Raw genomic sequence first — 18,111 nt, 5'->3', positions numbered from 1 at the left:
AAAATATTGCTTACTGGACATTTTAAAAGTATTGTCCGGACATTCTTAAATTTTGACCAGACATGATCAACAGTTAGGACTGAGCAGTTTCTGTCTGCAGTTGCAACACAATGAAGATTTTCTACACTGACAAGCTTTGTTTGTTTTGATTGCTTTAAATACATCGTACCTACATGATAGTCCAATCGGTCAATCACTGTAATAGGCAATAAACTGACTTGACACTGATTAATGGAGGATTAATTACTGAGAACATCTTGTTAATTTGCGTGAAAGGTGTTTACAACTGTACATAAATACCTTGCATCATCGATGTACCTCATTATCCTCACAATGTTACGATACGTAACCTCAGACAAAAAGCGAAAGCGTGACGACAGCCAGTCGACCGATGCAGATCAGTCGAGCGGATCTGCCAAACCCTCAAAGTCTAGACGATCATTTTGTAAGTCATGGCTAACGACTTTCACTTGGTTAACATACAATGAAGATTTGCAGATTTTATTGTTTTCAGTAGCTAGTCGTATATTGAATCTTGATTGACCGCCATTTTGCTTTCTCGGACGATCAATATCAATTTTTTTTATGGTCAATAATTAAGTACAGATGAAAAATGTATTCAAATAACTATTGCTTTCAACGATAGTTTAGTATTTGTGATTAAATTATCTGTCTTGTTTTTAAAAAATCTTTAGTTTAAAAAAACACTTTTCCCATGAGGTCACGTGATAACCAAATATGGGATAATAGTCTCGATCCAAATGTTACAACGCGTACACTTGAGCAGACTCATGAATATAACTCATGAATATTAATTAGACCGTTTACTACGTTAACAGATCGTTATTATAACAGAAACAAACGTATGTTTTCCATGTATATCTAAAATGATATTATTTGTTATTAATTGTACGGTGAATTTAACAATTTAAATTGAAACAATTCATAATTCATCATATTATGAATACGTAAACTTGTAATGTGTGTGAAAAGTCGTACTAAAATACGCTATTTGAAGGGGCGTGGCCTAAATGCAAATGTCCGATTGGGATTTTAAATTTTCCAGACCCCTGGTCTGAACCCTTTCCAGATCTACACAGTTGTGGTCGGAATGGTCTGAACCCTTTCCAGATCTACACAGTTGTGGTCGGAATGGCCTGAACCTTTTCCAGATCTACACAGTTGTGGTCGGAATGGTCTGAACCCTTTCCAGATCTACACAGTTGTGGGGTATGGCCTGAACCCTTTCCAGATCTACACAGTTGTGGTCGGAATGGTTAGAACCCTTTCCATGTCTACACAGTTGTGTTTGGAATGGTCTGAACCCTTCCAAGACTTACATGGTTTTTTCGACACTTTCTACTAACTTGCATATTTGGCCTTGACTTCAGACTCATGACTTCTGACCTCTATCACTAGGTGAATGTTCGGGAGATGATCCCCGAATCAAGGCTGCTGTCCGCTACCTCATCAAGGCCCCAGAACACACATGGGGCCTGCCATCTGTTGGAGACACTGTCAACTGGACAAACACTGCCTTCAATCTTGCAAAGAATGGTCAGTTTTGTATTAAAGCATAATTTCTGTGAAATTGTCTTTTGTTTCATGTATACTTCTCAAAGGAAGTTAAGTAACCTATAACCGCATCTGTGGTCTCGTGGTAGAGCGTCCACATGGAGAGCGAAAGGCCGGGGGTTAAAACAATGTTAGACTTAACAGTTCCCACATCCCCCATCACTGCCTCTATTACAAAATATATTTCTTAATTTGTCATAGTTGATTGGAGATAAACCAACTGTTTGAACATGAACATTTTTTAAGTTCAATGAAATTAACAGGTATCAAATCCACAATTGAAATTCTACATTGAAGACACAACATGTATTGACATGCACCCATGTGGAAATATGCACCTTCCCTCTAGTCAACAGGTGTGTTTGTGATATGTACCTCGATCTAGTCAACAGGTGTGTTTGTGATATGTACCTCGATCTAGTCCTCAGGTGTGTATGTGACATGCACCTCCCTCTAGTCAACAGGTGTGTTGTGTATGTGACATGCACCTCCCTCTAGTCAACAGGTGTGTTGTGTGTGTGATATGCACCTCCCTCTTGTCAACAGGTGTGTTTGTGATATGTACCTCGATCTAGTCAACAGGTGTGTTTGTGATATGTACCTCGATCTAGTCAACAGGTGTGTTTGTGATATGTACCTCGATCTAGTCAACAGGTGTGTTTGTGATATGTACCTCGATCTAGTCAACAGGTGTGTATGTGATATGCACCTCCCTCTAGTCCACGGGTATATGTGTGACATGCACATCACTCTAGTTAACAGGTGTGTATGTGACATGCACCTCCCTCTAGTCAACAGGTGTGTGTGTGATATGCACCGCCCTCCAATCCACAGGTGTGTTTTGTGTATTGTATATATATTTCTTTATTACTGTCTAATAGCTTTCATGCAGAGAACTTTCATATGTTGCATGTAACCTAATCTACAGGAAAGAACTACAAGAACTGTGAGAATGCATGGCTGGAACAGCGGCAGTTCATTGACTTAGCGTTCTTCAGCCTCCAGGATCACCCTCTGGCTGTGGAGGTGAAGCGCGAGTGGGAGGAACAGGACCCGTCTAGACCGGATCTCACAGGTGGGTGGATGGGGAGTTGATCTGGTATGCGCCACATGGTGGTCATTTGGGTCAAACAAATCTTGACTTCAATTCACAAATCCTGTGGAGCCTTCTACACCCTAGGTACAGCAACATATCTGTATTCTATACCTTGAAAACAAATTTGAGTGGGAAATGCCGACTATATATAAGTAACGCTGTGCTTCCTTTACAACCTCTCATTTCTGAGCACAATTGCATCTACACCCAACAGAGCGTACTGTCAGGAACATCTACACCTGACAGAGTGTACTGTCAGGAACATCTACACCTGACAGAGTGTACTGTCAGGAACATCTACACCCGACAGAGTGTACTGTCATGGGAACATCCACGCCTGACAGAGTGTACTGTCATAGGAACATCCACACCTGACAGAGTGTACTGTCATAGGAACATCTACACCCGACAGAGTGTACTGTCATAGGAACATCTACACCCGACAGAGTGTACTGTCATAGGAACATCCACGCCTGACAGAGTGTACTGTCAGGAACATCTACACCTGACAGAGTGTACTGTCATAGGAACATCCACATCCGACAGAGTGTACTGTCATAGGAACAGAGTGTACTGTCATAGGAACATCTACACCTGACAGAGCGTACTGTCATGGGAACATCCACACCCGACAGAGTGTACTGTCAGGAACATCTACACCTGCCAGAGTGTACTGTCATAGGAACATCTACACCCGACAGAGTGTACTGTCATGGGAACATCCACACCTCCCAGAGTGTACTGTCATGGGAACACCTACACCTCCCAGAGTGTACTGTCATGGGTACATCCACACCTGCCAGAGTGTACTGTCATAGGAACATTCACACCCGACAGAGTGTACTGTCATGGGAACATCCACACCTCCCAGAGTGTACTGTCATGGGAACACCTACACCTCCCAGAGTGTACTGTCATGGGTACATCCACACCTGCCAGAGTGTACTGTCATGGGAACATCCACACCTCCCAGAGTGTACTGTCATAGGAACATCTACACCTGACAGAGTGTACTGTCATAGGAACATCTACACCCGACAGAGTGTACTGTCATAGGAACATCTACACCTGACAGAGTGTACTGTCATAGGAACATTCACACCCGACAGAGTGTACTGTCATGGGAACACCTACACCTGCCAGAGTGTACTGTCATGGGAACACCTACACCTCCCAGAGTGTACTGTCATAGGAACATTCACACCCGACAGAGTGTACTGTCATGGGAACATCCACACCTCCCAGAGTGTACTGTCATAGGAACATCCACACCTGACAGAGTGTACTGTCATAGGAACAGAGGGTACTGTCAGGAACATCTACACCCGACAGAGTGTACTGTCATAGGAACATCTACACCCGACAGAGTGTACTCTCATAGGAACATCCACACCCGACAGAGTGTACTGTCATGGGAACATCCACACCTCCCAGAGTGTACTGTCATGGGAACACCTACACCTCCCAGAGTGTACTGTCATGGGAACACCTACACCTCCCAGAGTGTACTGTCATGGGTACATCCACACCTGCCAGAGTGTACTGTCATGGGAACATCCACACCTGCCAGAGCGTACTGTCATAGGAACATCTACACCCGACAGAGTGTACTGTCATAGGAACATCTACACCTGCCAGAGTGTACTGTCATAGGAACATCCACGCCGGACAGAGTGTACTGTCATGGGAACATCTACACCTGACAGAGTGTACTGTCTTAGGAACATCTACACCTGCCAGAGTGTACTGTCATAGGAACATCCACGCCGGACAGAGTGTACTGTCATAGGAACATCTACACCCGACAGAGTGTACTGTCATGGGAACATCCACACCTCCCAGAGTGTACTGTCATGGGAACACCTACACCTCCCAGAGTGTACTGTCATGGGTACATCCACACCTCCCAGAGTGTACTATCATGGGAACATCTACACCTCCCAGAGTGAACTGTCATGGGAACATCCACACCTCCCAGAGTGTACTATCATGGGAACATCTACACCTCCCAGAGTGTACTGTCATGGGTACATCCACACCCGACAGAGTGTACTGTCATGGGAACATCCACACCTCCCAGAGTGTACTGTCATAGGAACATCTACACCTGACAGAGTGTACTGTCATAGGAACAGAGGGTACTGTCAGGAACATCTACACCCGACAGAGTGTACTGTCATAGGAACATCTACACCCGACAGAGTGTACTGTCATAGGAACATCTACACCTCCCAGAGTGTACTGTCATAGGAACATCCACACCTGCCAGAGTGTACTGTCATGGGAACATCCACACCTGACAGAGTGTACTGTCATAGGAACATCCACACCTGCCAGAGTGTACTGTCATGGGAACATCCACACCTGACAGAGTGTACTGTCATAGGAACATCTACACCCGACAGAGTGTACTGTCATAGGAACATCTACACCTCCCAGAGTGTACTGTCATAGGAACATCCACACCTGCCAGAGTGTACTGTCATGGGAACATCCACACCTGACAGAGTGTACTGTCATAGGAACATCCACACCCGACAGAGTGTACTGTCATAGGAACATCTACACCCGACAGAGTGTACTGTCATAGGAACATCTACACCTCCCAGAGTGTACTGTCATAGGAACATCCACACCTGCCAGAGTGTACTGTCATAGGAACATCCACACCTGCCAGAGTGTACTGTCATAGGAACATCCACACCTGACAGAGCGTACTGTCATAGGAACATCTACACCCGACAGAGTGTACTGTCATAGGAACATCTACACCTCCCAGAGTGTACTGTCATAGGAACATCCACACCTGCCAGAGTGTACTGTCATAGGAACATCCACACCTGCCAGAGTGTACTGTCATAGGAACATCCACACCTGCCAGAGTGTACTGTCATAGGAACATCCACACCTGCCAGAGTGTACTGTCATAGGAACATCTACACCTCCCAGAGTGTACTGTCATAGGAACATCTACACCCGACAGAGTGTACTGTCATAGGAACATCCACACCTGCCAGAGTGTACTGTCATAGGAACATCCACACCCGACAGAGTGTACTGTCATAGGAACATCTACACCCGACAGAGTGTACTGTCATAGGAACATCTACACCCGACAGAGTGTACTGTCATGGGAACATCCACACCTCCCAGAGTGTACTGTCATGGGAACACCTACACCTCCCAGAGTGTACTGTCATGGGTACATCCACACCTCCCAGAGTGTACTATCATGGGAACATCTACACCTCCCAGAGTGAACTGTCATGGGAACATCCACACCTCCCAGAGTGTACTATCATGGGAACATCTACACCTCCCAGAGTGTACTGTCATGGGTACATCCACACCCGACAGAGTGTACTGTCATGGGAACATCCACACCTCCCAGAGTGTACTGTCATAGGAACATCCACACCTGACAGAGTGTACTGTCATAGGAACAGAGGGTACTGTCAGGATCATCTACACCCGACAGAGTGTACTGTCATAGGAACATCTACACCCGACAGAGTGTACTGTCATAGGAACATCCACACCTGACAGAGTGTACTGTCATAGGAACAGAGGGTACTGTCAGGATCATCTACACCCGACAGAGTGTACTGTCAGGATCATCTACACCCGACAGAGTGTACTGTCAGGAACATCTACACCCGACAGTGTGTACTGTCATAGGAACATCCACACCTGACAGAGTGTACTGTCATAGGAACATCCACACCCGACAGAGTGTACTGTCATAGGAACATCTACACCCGACAGAGTGTACTGTCATAGGAACATCTACACCCGACAGAGTGTACTGTCATAGGAACATCCACACCTGACAGAGTGTACTGTCATAGGAACAGAGGGTACTGTCAGGATCATCTACACCCGACAGAGTGTACTGTCAGGATCATCTACACCCGACAGAGTGTACTGTCAGGATCATCTACACCCGACAGTGTGTACTGTCATAGGAACATCCACACCCGACAGTGTGTACTGTCAGGATCATCTACACCCGACAGAGTGTACTGTCAGGATCATCTACACCCGACAGAGTGTACTGTCAGGAACATCTACACCCGACAGTGTGTACTGTCATAGGAACATCTACACCGGACAGAGTGTACTGTCAGGAACATCTACACCCGACAGAGTGTACTCTCATAGGAACATCCACATCCGACAGAGTGTACTGTCAGGAACATCTACACCCGACAGTGTGTACTGTCAGGAACATCTACACCCGACAGTGTGTACTGTCATAGGAACATCTACACCGGACAGAGTGTACTGTCAGGAACATCTACACCCGACAGTGTGTACTGTCATAGGAACATCTACACCCGACAGAGTGTACTGTCAGGAACATCTCCCCCCGACAGAGTGTACTGTCAGGAACAACTACACCCGACAGTGTGTACTGTCATAGGAACATCTACACCCGACAGAATGTACTTTCAGGAACATCTACACCTGACAGAGTGTACTGTCATAGGAACAGAGGGTACTGTCATAGGAATATCCAACACCGACAACATCCAAACCTGACTGAGTGTACTGTCATAGGAATGTTGAAAGTTTTACTTTTGCTGAGACTGAAATCGTTAATTTGGAGATGGATTTGGTGAAGATATTTACCAAGCAGAAACGGTAACTGACAATGGATCATGTTGACCAATTTAAGAATTTAGTGAAATTGTTATAGAATGCTTACTGATTGGCTGAAAAATCCTTCATGCATCCTTCATTTTGATTGGGCAGTCCAAGTGACTCAGGTTTAGCCTATGATGGTTTGTCACATGAGTAACAGAAGTGCTTTGAATCAGACTGAACATAGATTATGCAGTTAGCAGAGTGGTTTATTAGCTCACCGGGTTTGAAGGACCAAGCGTCCGTGCGTCAACAATTTATTCAAACGACTTCTTCTTCTGAACTACTAATTGGAAATTAACAAAATTTGACTGGAAGCATCCCTAGGTAGTGGGGATTCAAAATTGTAAAAAAGGTGGGGCTGAGGGGTGGGGCGAAGTAGAGGTAATTTGGCTAAATTGCTTTAAATGACTACTTCTCTGGAACTAAGAGAATAGATATCAACCATATTTTGTTGGAAGCATCCCTAGGTGGTGGGGATTCAAAATTGTACAAATGGAAGGGCTGATCAGCCCCTAAGGGGCTGAGCGGCGGGGCGAAATAGGGGTAATTTGGCTGTATTGCTTTAAACGAATTCCTCCCTGGAACTAAGAGATAGTTATCAACCATATTTGGTTGGAAGCATTCTCCAATGGTGGCGATTCAAATTGGAGAAATGGAGGGGCTGAACCCTATCCCAAACCCCGGGACTAAGGGGTGGGGCTAAAAGGGTTTATTTATAACTTGTACACAGCTAAGATCCCCACCGTATAACCATATGTACAATTGAGAGTATAATGAGACGAATGCACATATGCTACCAGGACTGGCCCTTCAGTTCTGGCACTCCCAAAGGAGTACGAACCTTGACCATAACATGCAAACCAATATTATCCCCACCCTATAATAAACGGATACATTTGTTTGTTATAAAGAGAATAATATCTTTAATATGATTAATCCTGGATCATAACATGGAAATGGTTCAGGTCTTTATGCTACATTTGTATCTAGAGAAATACATGTTCATTCTGTCAGATTTGCCATCCACCAATTTTAAATGCTGAGTCAAACTTACGAAATATTTGCAGTATTATATACATGTACAATGCATATGTATATTTTGTCATGATTGCTTAAATAACCAGGTGAGCGATACAGGCCCTATGGGCCTCTTGTTATGTGATTCTTCTACTTCAGGCTACAAGCCGGTAGTCAACATGACCCAGGTGTTCACATGTACTGATGGCATCAAGCTGCAGTTCAGAGAGGACGGGTCGTTGGTGGAGCTATATGATCCCTACAACCGGGTCAGTACAGCCACACTCTCTTCACACCCAGTGGCCTTGCTTCTCATGGAGTGTCATCGATGCCTAGAGGATTAAAACATACGAGGCAGATTTTGCCAAAATGACATTATTGCTGTAGCCTTAAAGGATTTTGAAAGTTTTGGCATGATATTTTTAAAACGCATTGGGCAACTGTACCCAATTCTATGAACCCTGGCCCTGTGAATGAAGATGTGACACATTATTGGTCATTGGCCAGAGAAACTTGGGGAAGTGGAGAGGAAGCAGGCCACTGGTGTGTTGTATACTGTAAACAGCACCATGTAGCCATACATTCAGACGTTCACCTGTTGACCATCTTTATGACCATCTTTAAAGTTTCCACATGTATTGATATTTACATCAAGAACGAAACCTCTGTTTGTTGCTCACACATAACTGGTCCCAGAGTGCTTGCATGTCACTGCCTCGATGTTCACAGGCACCCTTCAGGGACCAAGGTGAACACACACTTTACTGAGTGACGGTGACCCCGCTGGCATCTATCACACATGTAATGACTGTAATATGGACCAAGGGTAACACACACTTTACTGAGTGACAGTGACCCCGCTGGCATCTATCACACATGTAATGACTGTAATATGGACCAAGGGTAACACACACTTTACTGAGTGACGGTGACCCTGCTGGCATCTATCACACATGTAATGACTGTAATATGGACCAAGGGTAACACACACTTTACTGAGTGACGGTGACCCCGCTGGCATCTATCACACATGTAATGACTGTAATATGGACCAAGGGTAACACACACTTTACTGAGTGACGGTGACCCCGCTGGCATCTATCACACATGTAATGACTGTAATATGGACCAAGGGTAACACACACTTTACTGAGTGATGGTGACCCCGCTGGCATCTATCACACATGTAATGACTGTAATATGGACCAAGGGTAACACACACTTTACTGAGTGATGGTGACCCCGCTGGCATCTATCACACATGTAATGACTGTAATATGCTGCATCCTATTCCAAATAGTTTCCGTACTGAAAGTTGTGTACATATATGTGATAAAATGTAATTAAAACAGCTTTGTCTGCATTGAATGAGAAGATGGTGGCTATGAAATATATGTCTGGAGAAATGATAAGGTTTGGGAATGTAAGTAAGCCCTGTAGCTTTGTTTTACAAGTTTTTGAAGGTTCTCGTGAATCAGGCATAAATAAAGTGAGAACCACAAAGCTCTCATGTTCATGATGTATGCTACTGTCATTCTCTAAAAGATTGTCCTCCTCAATGGCTGATAATCTGTGGTAGATATCAGTCATCAGGCTGAAGCAGGCTGTCACAGAAGTAGTAAAGGTGAGCTCCAGTAGGCTGGCAGCCACAGTGTAGCTGAATCACTTGACAAACGCAGCATACTGATGTGGAGTGTGTCGCAGTGTAAGTCATACTATAGCAGGACAGTAATTTGCTTTAGCCAAACACAAGAATGTGTGGAGTGGGTCGCGGTGTAAGTCATACTATAGCAGGACAGTAATTTGCTTTAGCCAAACACAAGAATGTAGAGTGTGTCGCGGTGTAAGTCATACTATAGCAGGACAGTAATTGGCTTTAGCCAAACACAAGAATGTGGAGTGGGTCGCGGTGTAAGTCATACTATAGCAGGACAGTAATTTGCTTTAGCCAAACACAAGCATGTGGAGTGTGTCGCGGTGTAAGTCATACTATAGCAGGACAGTAATTTGCTTTAGCCAAACACAAGAATGTGGAGTGGGTTGCGGTGTAAGTCATACTATAGCAGGACAGTAATTTGCTTTAGCCATTTCTTTAGGCCATACACTCCTGCTTCTTCACAGGCATGCTTACAGATAGTGTTTCCTTATTGACATGTTTCTTATGGAAAAGGGAAAGTTTCCATGGTAATTACTTGTGATTTAACTGACAGGTGAGGTGGGCGTCTGCTGAGAACCCTATGGGTGAGATGCAGTATGTCACCTACAACGAGACAGACTTTGATTATATGGCCTCCATGTACAACTACAGAGGTGGGGCTGGCTATGATAAACCCAACTCCACCAAGAACGCCAGCCCAGACTCCAGACAGTGGAGCTTCTTCATGGAGAGTCTGTATGAAAGAATGTGTGAGTGTCTTCATCGCACATTGGAACTGTAGTTTATTCTAAACAAAGAGTTGGTGTATTTTGCATACAGTTATTTTCATCTGTTTCACATAAGAATAATTTGCTTATATAGAACACATCTGCATATTTATTGACCACAAATTGGAAAAATATTGGAAAGGCCTTATGATTGTCACTGTGGCAGCCAACTAGGCCTAATGACATCTATGCTTCCAGTAGGAAGTGCCTCACCTAGCTTTCTACATATAAGACTGTCAATATTCAGTGTATCAAAATTGTATTGTCAAAGATGTCCTCAAAGTGTATGGAGACCATATTCCTGCTTACAGACTATGAATTGGTTTTTTTGCTTCACCAAATTAGCAGATGATCAAAGCTGTGACTTGCTCATGAAACTGAGGACAGCAGACCAAGCAATGTATCAGAAGTATGGAGCCCCACGGGAGATCTGGCTGCATCATGTCACCCACGGAGCTGATGAACAACACTTACAAGGAGGTGTGTAGCTTTGTGCTACAGTGGGTGTGTAGCTTTGTGTTACAGTGAGGTGTGTAGCTTTGTGTTGCAGTGGGTGTGTAGCTTTGTGTTGCAGTGGGTGTGTAGCATATATAACAGTGGGTGTGTAGCTTAGTTCTACAGTGGGTGTGTAGCTTTGTGTTACAGTGGGTGTGTAGCTTTGTGTTACAGTGGGTGTGTAGCTTTGTGTTACAGTGAGGTGTGTAGTTTTGTGTTACAGTGGGTGTGTAGCTTTGTGTTAAACTGGGTGTGTAACTTTGTGTTACAGTGGGTGTGTAGCTTTGTGTTACAGTGGGTGTGTGGTTTTGTTCTACAGTGGGTGTGTAGCTTTGTTCTACAGTGGGTGTGGAGCTTTGTGTTGCAGTGGGTGTGTAGCATATATAACAGTGGGTGTGTAGCTTAGTTCTACAGTGGGTGTGTAGCTTTGTGTTACAGTGGGTGTGTAGCTTTGTGTTACAGTGGGTGTGTAGCTTTGTGTTACAGTGAGGTGTGTAGTTTTGTGTTACAGGGAGGTGTGTAGCTTAATGTTACAGATATATGTGTAGCTTAGTGCTACTGGGAAATGTATTTTCTAGTGTTAGCATGTTAACATGAAATACAATGTATTTCTTCGTGTCTGCATACTTCTAATTAGGTTCATGGATGTATTAAAAGGCCCGAGGGATGTTTCAGGAATTGATGTGACTGTCCAGTGGTTTGAAAAGGACCCCACCCGTCTGGCGGAGTCACTGTCCTACAGTTTCAGCCCCACTCCCCAGCCCCGCATGGAGTGGTACATATCCAAGATTGGCAGGCTGGTGGCTGCAGACAGTGTTGTCCTCAATGGCAGTCAGTATGTGCATGGTGAGAAAGCCTTGTGACCTTCATATGCGCCATTAATCTAGTAAAACTACATTTTCTAATGTCTTCTAAAATCCATTGCTTTGTAAACTGATGTCTTTAGCTCACCTGACTGAAAGTCATGGCCTGGCTGTCCATCTCCATGAGGCCATGTACGACCCCAGCCAAACTGCTCACCGAAATGGGACTTGGCAGTCTTGTTGATAGTATTACTATTGCCAGTTACCTCTGTCAATGACTCTCACTCTCACTCTCACTCTCAGTCTCAGTCTCACTCTCACTCTCACTCTCAGTCTCACTCTCAGTCTCAGTCTCAGTCTCACTCTCACTCTCACTCTCAGTCTCAGTCTCAGTCTCACTCTCACTCTCACTCTCTCTCAGTCTCAGTCTCACTCTCACTCACTCTCAGTCTCACTCTCACTCTCACTCTCACTCTCACTCACACTCTCAGTCTCAGTCTCACTCTCACTCTCACTCTCAGTCTCAGTCTCAGTCTCACTCTCACTCTCACTCTCACTCTCAGTCTCACTCTCAGTCTCACTGTCACTCTCACTCTCTCTCAGTCTCAGTCTCACTCTCACTCACTCTCAGTCTCACTCTCACTCTCACTCTCAGTCTCACTCTCACTCTCAGTCTCACTCTCACTCTCAGTCTCACTCACACTCTCACTCTCATTCTCACTCTCAGTCTCACTCTCAGTCTCAGTCTCAGTCTCACTCTCAGTCTCAGTCTCACACTCAGACTCACTCTCACTCTCACTCTCAGTCTCACTCTCACTCTCACTCTCACTCTCAGTCTCACTCACACTCTCAGTCTCACTCTCACTCTCAGTCTCACTCTCACTCTCAGTCTCACTCTCACTCTCACTCTCACTCACTCTCAGTCTCACTCTCACTCTCAGTCTCAGTCTCACTCTCAGTCTCACTCACACTCTCACTCTCACTCTCACTCTCAGTCTCACTCACACTCTCACTCTCACTCTCAGTCTCACGCTCACTCACTTTCTCACTCTCACTCTCACTCACTCTCACTCACTCTCACTCTCACTCTCAGTCTCACTCTCACTCTCTCTCAGTCTCAGTCTCACTCACTCTCAGTCTCACTCTCACTCTCACTCTCAGTCTCACTCTCACTCTCACTCTCACTCACTCTCAGTCTCACTCTCACTCTCTCTCAGTCTCACTCTCACTCTCTCTCACTCACTCTCATTCTCACTCTCACTCTCAGTCTCACTCTCACTCTCACTCACTCTCACTCACTCTCACTCTCACTCTGTCTCACTCTCACTCTCTCTCACTCACTCTCACTCTCACTCACTCTCACTCACTCTCACTCTCACTCACTCTCACTCTCACTCTCACTCACTCTCACTCTCACTCTCACTCACTCTCACTCTCACTCTCACTCTCACTCTCTCTCACTCTCACTCCCACTCACTGTCACTCTCACTCTCACTCTCTGTCTCTGTCTCTCTCTACCTCTCCAACTTCTACTGCCAGTATTAACCAATATAATCAACATCGATTCCCGACATGGGTACAATGTGTGAAGCCCATTTCTGGTGTCCCCCGTCGTGATATTGCTGGAATATTGCTAAAAGCGGCATAAAACAAAACTCACTCACTCACTCAATATAATCAACACAAGTCTTGCAACTGTATAATTTCCTGATATGATTAAGTAAACATATAACCAAACCATATAACTGACCAACTGACTATGTAAGTCATAATCTCATAACTGACCATGTAAGTTGTTATCCATACAACTGACCAACTGACTATGTAAGTCATAAATCACATAACTGACCAACTGACTATGTAAGTCATAAACCATATAACTGACCAACTGTCTATGTAAGTCATAAACCACATAACTGACCAACTGACTGTGTAAGTCATAAACCACATAACTGACCATGTAAGGTGTAATCCATATAACTGACCAAATGACTATGTAAGTCATAAACCTTATAACTGACCATGTAAGTTGTAATTCATATAACGGACCAAATGACTATGTAAGTCATAAACCACATAACTGACCATGTAAATCATAAACCATATAACTGACCAACTGACTATGTAAGTTGTAATCTATATAACTGACCCTGTAAGTTGTAATCTATATAACTGACCCTGTAAGTTGTAATCTATATAACTGACCATGTAAGTTGTAATCTATATAACTGACCATGTAAGTTGTAATCTATATAACTGACCCTGTAAGTTGTGAACCATATAACTGACCTGCTGTCACTTGTAGTCAGATGTCAAAGCTATCAGTAATGTTTGAGCCTGTTGTTTCCTCCAGCCACTGACAGAGGTGTGTATTACACAGTCAATGCAGTGAGTGGCCTGGGGCTGTTGTCCTCCGATGTCCCCCTGGTGTATGTGGGTACGAAGCATCATCCTCCATCCCCCTTCCCAGTGCCCCTCACACCGATCACCCAGCAGGACATCACCGGCACAGCCTTCAACTTCTACAACAACATCTGGAACACCAACTACATCCTGTGGTATCCATACCAGGCTGGAGATGAACACTTCAAAGGGCGATTTCAAATAGTGTTTATTGTAGATAAGTAGCTTTTAACATTTCATTCATGTACAAATCATATATTGTTCGACATTTTCTTGACTTATTAAATGCTTAATTAACTTTGTTCTGTTTGTTTTTATGCTGATGAGTAACACCATCTTTGATTAGATGTGTAGTGTGTGCAGTCTAGGAGACAGGGACGGGACACAGGTATAAACGATACACCTGGAAAATAGACGCTGCATTCTGTATTCATTTTGTTTTGAAGCACATTTGTTTTGTTCGCAAAGTGATACACAATGAGTGGTCAGCCAGTGGCCCCTATCCATGTCTCCACTTCTCACTCACATTTGCAGAAGAGGATTATCTATTATGTATGTACTGGTCTTCTTGTGCATCCACACTGGTATTTTACATGAAAACAATCAACGCGGATATTCTCGATTATCACAATAGAATGGAGATATACAACATAGGATTATGTTTGAGGATAATTAATAATGAACTTCAACAGTGTTTGTGTTCATGGAAGTATAAACATAAAAGCTGCAGTACACTAGGGCTGGGACGGGTCACTCGGATACTCGGGTTGGGTGGGTACAGAGTAGGTCCCGGGTACCCACAGGACTATCCGGACCCGGATATCACGTGGTATAGTGGCAACCATTATCTCAAACTCCATGGTTACATTACAAGTCACTTACGTTCGCATTTCTTTCTGACTATGCACACATTCCTTCTGACTTTCATTTGTTCAACTTCAGTGAATGCATGACCATATCGTTTTATATGTGTATCTGAATACATGTTGCCAGGGCTATAGTCAAACTATTTCCAATCGGACCACCCGGACCTGTGGTTTGTCACATGATTTATTAATGACAAAAAAAAATATCTAAAACTCTATGGTTACACTACAAATCACTAATGTTCGCCCCTTCGTTCTGACCTTAAAGGGGGCACGGGTGGCCCAGTCGTCTTAGGTGCTGCGATTCACTGTGCAGAGTTGCGTCTCTTCGGATGCGCCAGAAACCTATGATTGTGGGTTCGAATCCCGATTCGCCCCGATTATGTTTCTAGGTTTGTTAGCCCCATACCCGAGCTCATGGGTTTCACCAAAGTGGTAAACGTCTGAGACCTGCATCACTTCGGGCTTTCCTCCCACATTAAGCTGACACGCCAGGATATAACTGTAATACTGTTAAAAGCGGCGTTAAACCCAACTCACTTACTCACTAACTGACCTTAAAAGGTTAGAATAAAGATGAAACTTCAGTCAACTTCAGTGTATGCATGACCAGATCGTTTTATGCGTGTATCTAAATACATTTTACCAGGGCTACGGTCAAACTGATCCCAATCAGACATTTAACACCGAAGTCTTGAAACATATATTGGGTATCCGGGGAGGGTCGGGTAATAGCCTGGTGGGTACCCGAATAGTGAATTTGGACCCGTCCAAGCCCTACTGTACAAACACTGTAAACCTGCCGTACACACACTGTAAACCTGCTGTACACACTGTAAACCTGCTGTACACACACTGTAAACCTGCCGTACACACACTGTAAACCTGCTGTACACACTGTAAACCTGCTGCACACACTGTAAACCTGCCGTACACACACTGTAAACCTGCTGTACAGACTGTAAACCTGCTGTACACACACTGTAAACCTGCCGTACACACACTGTAAACCTGCTGTGCACACACTGTAAACCTGCTGTACACACACTGTAAACCTGCTGTGCACACACTGTAAACCTGCTGTACACACACTGTAAACCTGCTGCACACACTGTAAACCTGCTGTACACACTGTAATCATGCCGTACACACACTGTAAACCTGCTGTACACACACTGTAAACCTGCTGTACACACACTGTAAACTTGCTGTACACACACTGTAAACCTGCTGTACACACTGTAAACCTGCCGTACACACACTGTAAACTTGCTGCACACACACTGTAAACCTGCTGTACACACACTGTAAACCTGCTGTACACACACTGTAAACTTGCTGCGCACACACTGTAAACCTGCTGTACACACACTGTAAACCTGCTGTACACACACTGTAAACTTGCTGCACACACTGTAAACCTGCTGTACACACACTGTAAATCTGCTGTACACACACTGTAAACCTGCTGCACACACACTGTAAACCTGCTGTACACACACTGTAAACCTGCCGTACACACACTGTAAACTTGCTGTACACACACTGTAATCCTGCTGTATGCACACTGTAAACCTGCTGTACACACTATAATCCTGCTGTACACACACTGTAATCCTGCCGTACACACACTGTAATCCTGCTGTACACACACTGTAATTCTGTGGCATATAGCAGCAAACATAAAGGCTGACAAATATGCCCAGACCCTCTGGGTTCAAACTGTTCTTGTAGATCATATTAACATGATGAAAGAACCATGTGTTCTGTCGCTATCATACTCAAATACAATATTGAAGAGTACATTGGTAATCCATTAAGCAGTCTGGACAAAGTTGAGGTTGCATTAGAAGAGTGTATATAGAGGGATGAAACGGGACCAGCCTAAAATGCATGACACAAGGTCGACGACAGCAAGGTTTGTTAAGGAACGTTTCATTATTGAACAAGAAACCTGTCTTTCAGACACAAGTCGTCTCCGTCACAAGTCGGGTTGTAAGTCACAATTTCTGATCGTATATCATATCTAATATTGCACATTACCTTTTAAGAACTTGAATCTGAATGATTCATATGATTGTACAAGATTCTGTATGATGTCATCTCGATCTGGGCTAAGCCACAGTGATAGGATCTACTGGACCTGCCGGCAACTGGAGCTCCATGGAACAAGCATATGTTCACACACTACATGACATTGTTCGGTATAATGGCTTTCAAATAGGGCTCACCTGTTTTCTACTGCCAGTCTATGAATTCTGAAAATATATTTGCAGCAGAGAACACAGACTAGCTGCAGTTGTCCAGCACTGCTCCAAGACAGTCATGTGTGTCACAAATCATGTCCAATTTGAGTACTCTCCAGTGAGCAAACACGTAGAGTACACTCCAATGATTCTGAAGTAGAGTACACTCCAGTGAGCGACACGTAGAGTACACTCCAGTGAGCCGACACGTAGAGTACACTCCAGTGAGCTGACACGTAGAGGACGCTCCAGTGAGCTGACACGTAGAGGACGCTCCAGTGAGCTGACATGTAGAGTACACTCCAGTGAGCTGACAGATAGAGTACACTCCAGTGATCCTGAAGTAGAGTACACTCCAGTGAGCTGACACGTAGAGGACGTTCCAGTGAGCTGACACGTAGAGTACACTCCAGTGAGCTGACACAAAGAGTACACTCCAGTGAGCCGACACATAAGAGTACACTCCAGTGAGCCGACACATAGAGTACACTCCAGTGATCCCGAAGTAGAGTACACTCCAATGAGCAGACACATAGAGT

General features: G+C 44.4%; 1 protein-coding gene across 3 annotated transcripts in view; it reads left to right on the top strand.

The window, feature by feature from the left end:
- Positions 1-14,758, top strand: part of LOC139459490 (uncharacterized) — a 57,428-nt gene extending 42,670 nt beyond the window's left edge. For 2 of the 3 annotated variants that reach the window (XM_071240943.1, XM_071240940.1), the window contains exons 8-14: positions 1,420-1,557; positions 2,504-2,650; positions 8,495-8,604; positions 10,546-10,741; positions 11,105-11,239; positions 11,930-12,100; positions 14,411-14,758. In XM_071240943.1, coding sequence (XP_071097044.1) covers positions 1,420-1,557; positions 2,504-2,650; positions 8,495-8,604; positions 10,546-10,741; positions 11,105-11,239; positions 11,930-12,100; positions 14,411-14,685 — 1,172 coding nt within the window. In that variant the 3' untranslated portion in view covers positions 14,686-14,758. The remainder of the gene's footprint in view (positions 1-1,419; positions 1,558-2,503; positions 2,651-8,494; positions 8,605-10,545; positions 10,742-11,104; positions 11,240-11,929; positions 12,101-14,410) is intronic. The other variant, XM_071240942.1, reaches the window with a different exon arrangement.
- Positions 14,759-18,111: the final 3,353 nt, after the last annotated feature.

The sequence above is a fragment of the Haliotis cracherodii genome, unplaced genomic scaffold (assembly GCF_022045235.1).
Source record: "Haliotis cracherodii isolate W230 unplaced genomic scaffold, xgHalCrac1.p SCAF_13, whole genome shotgun sequence".
Classification (NCBI taxonomy): Eukaryota; Metazoa; Mollusca; class Gastropoda; order Lepetellida; family Haliotidae; genus Haliotis; species Haliotis cracherodii.
Note: the sequence above shows the minus strand (reverse complement) of the source record. Positions and strands in the feature narration are given on the sequence as shown.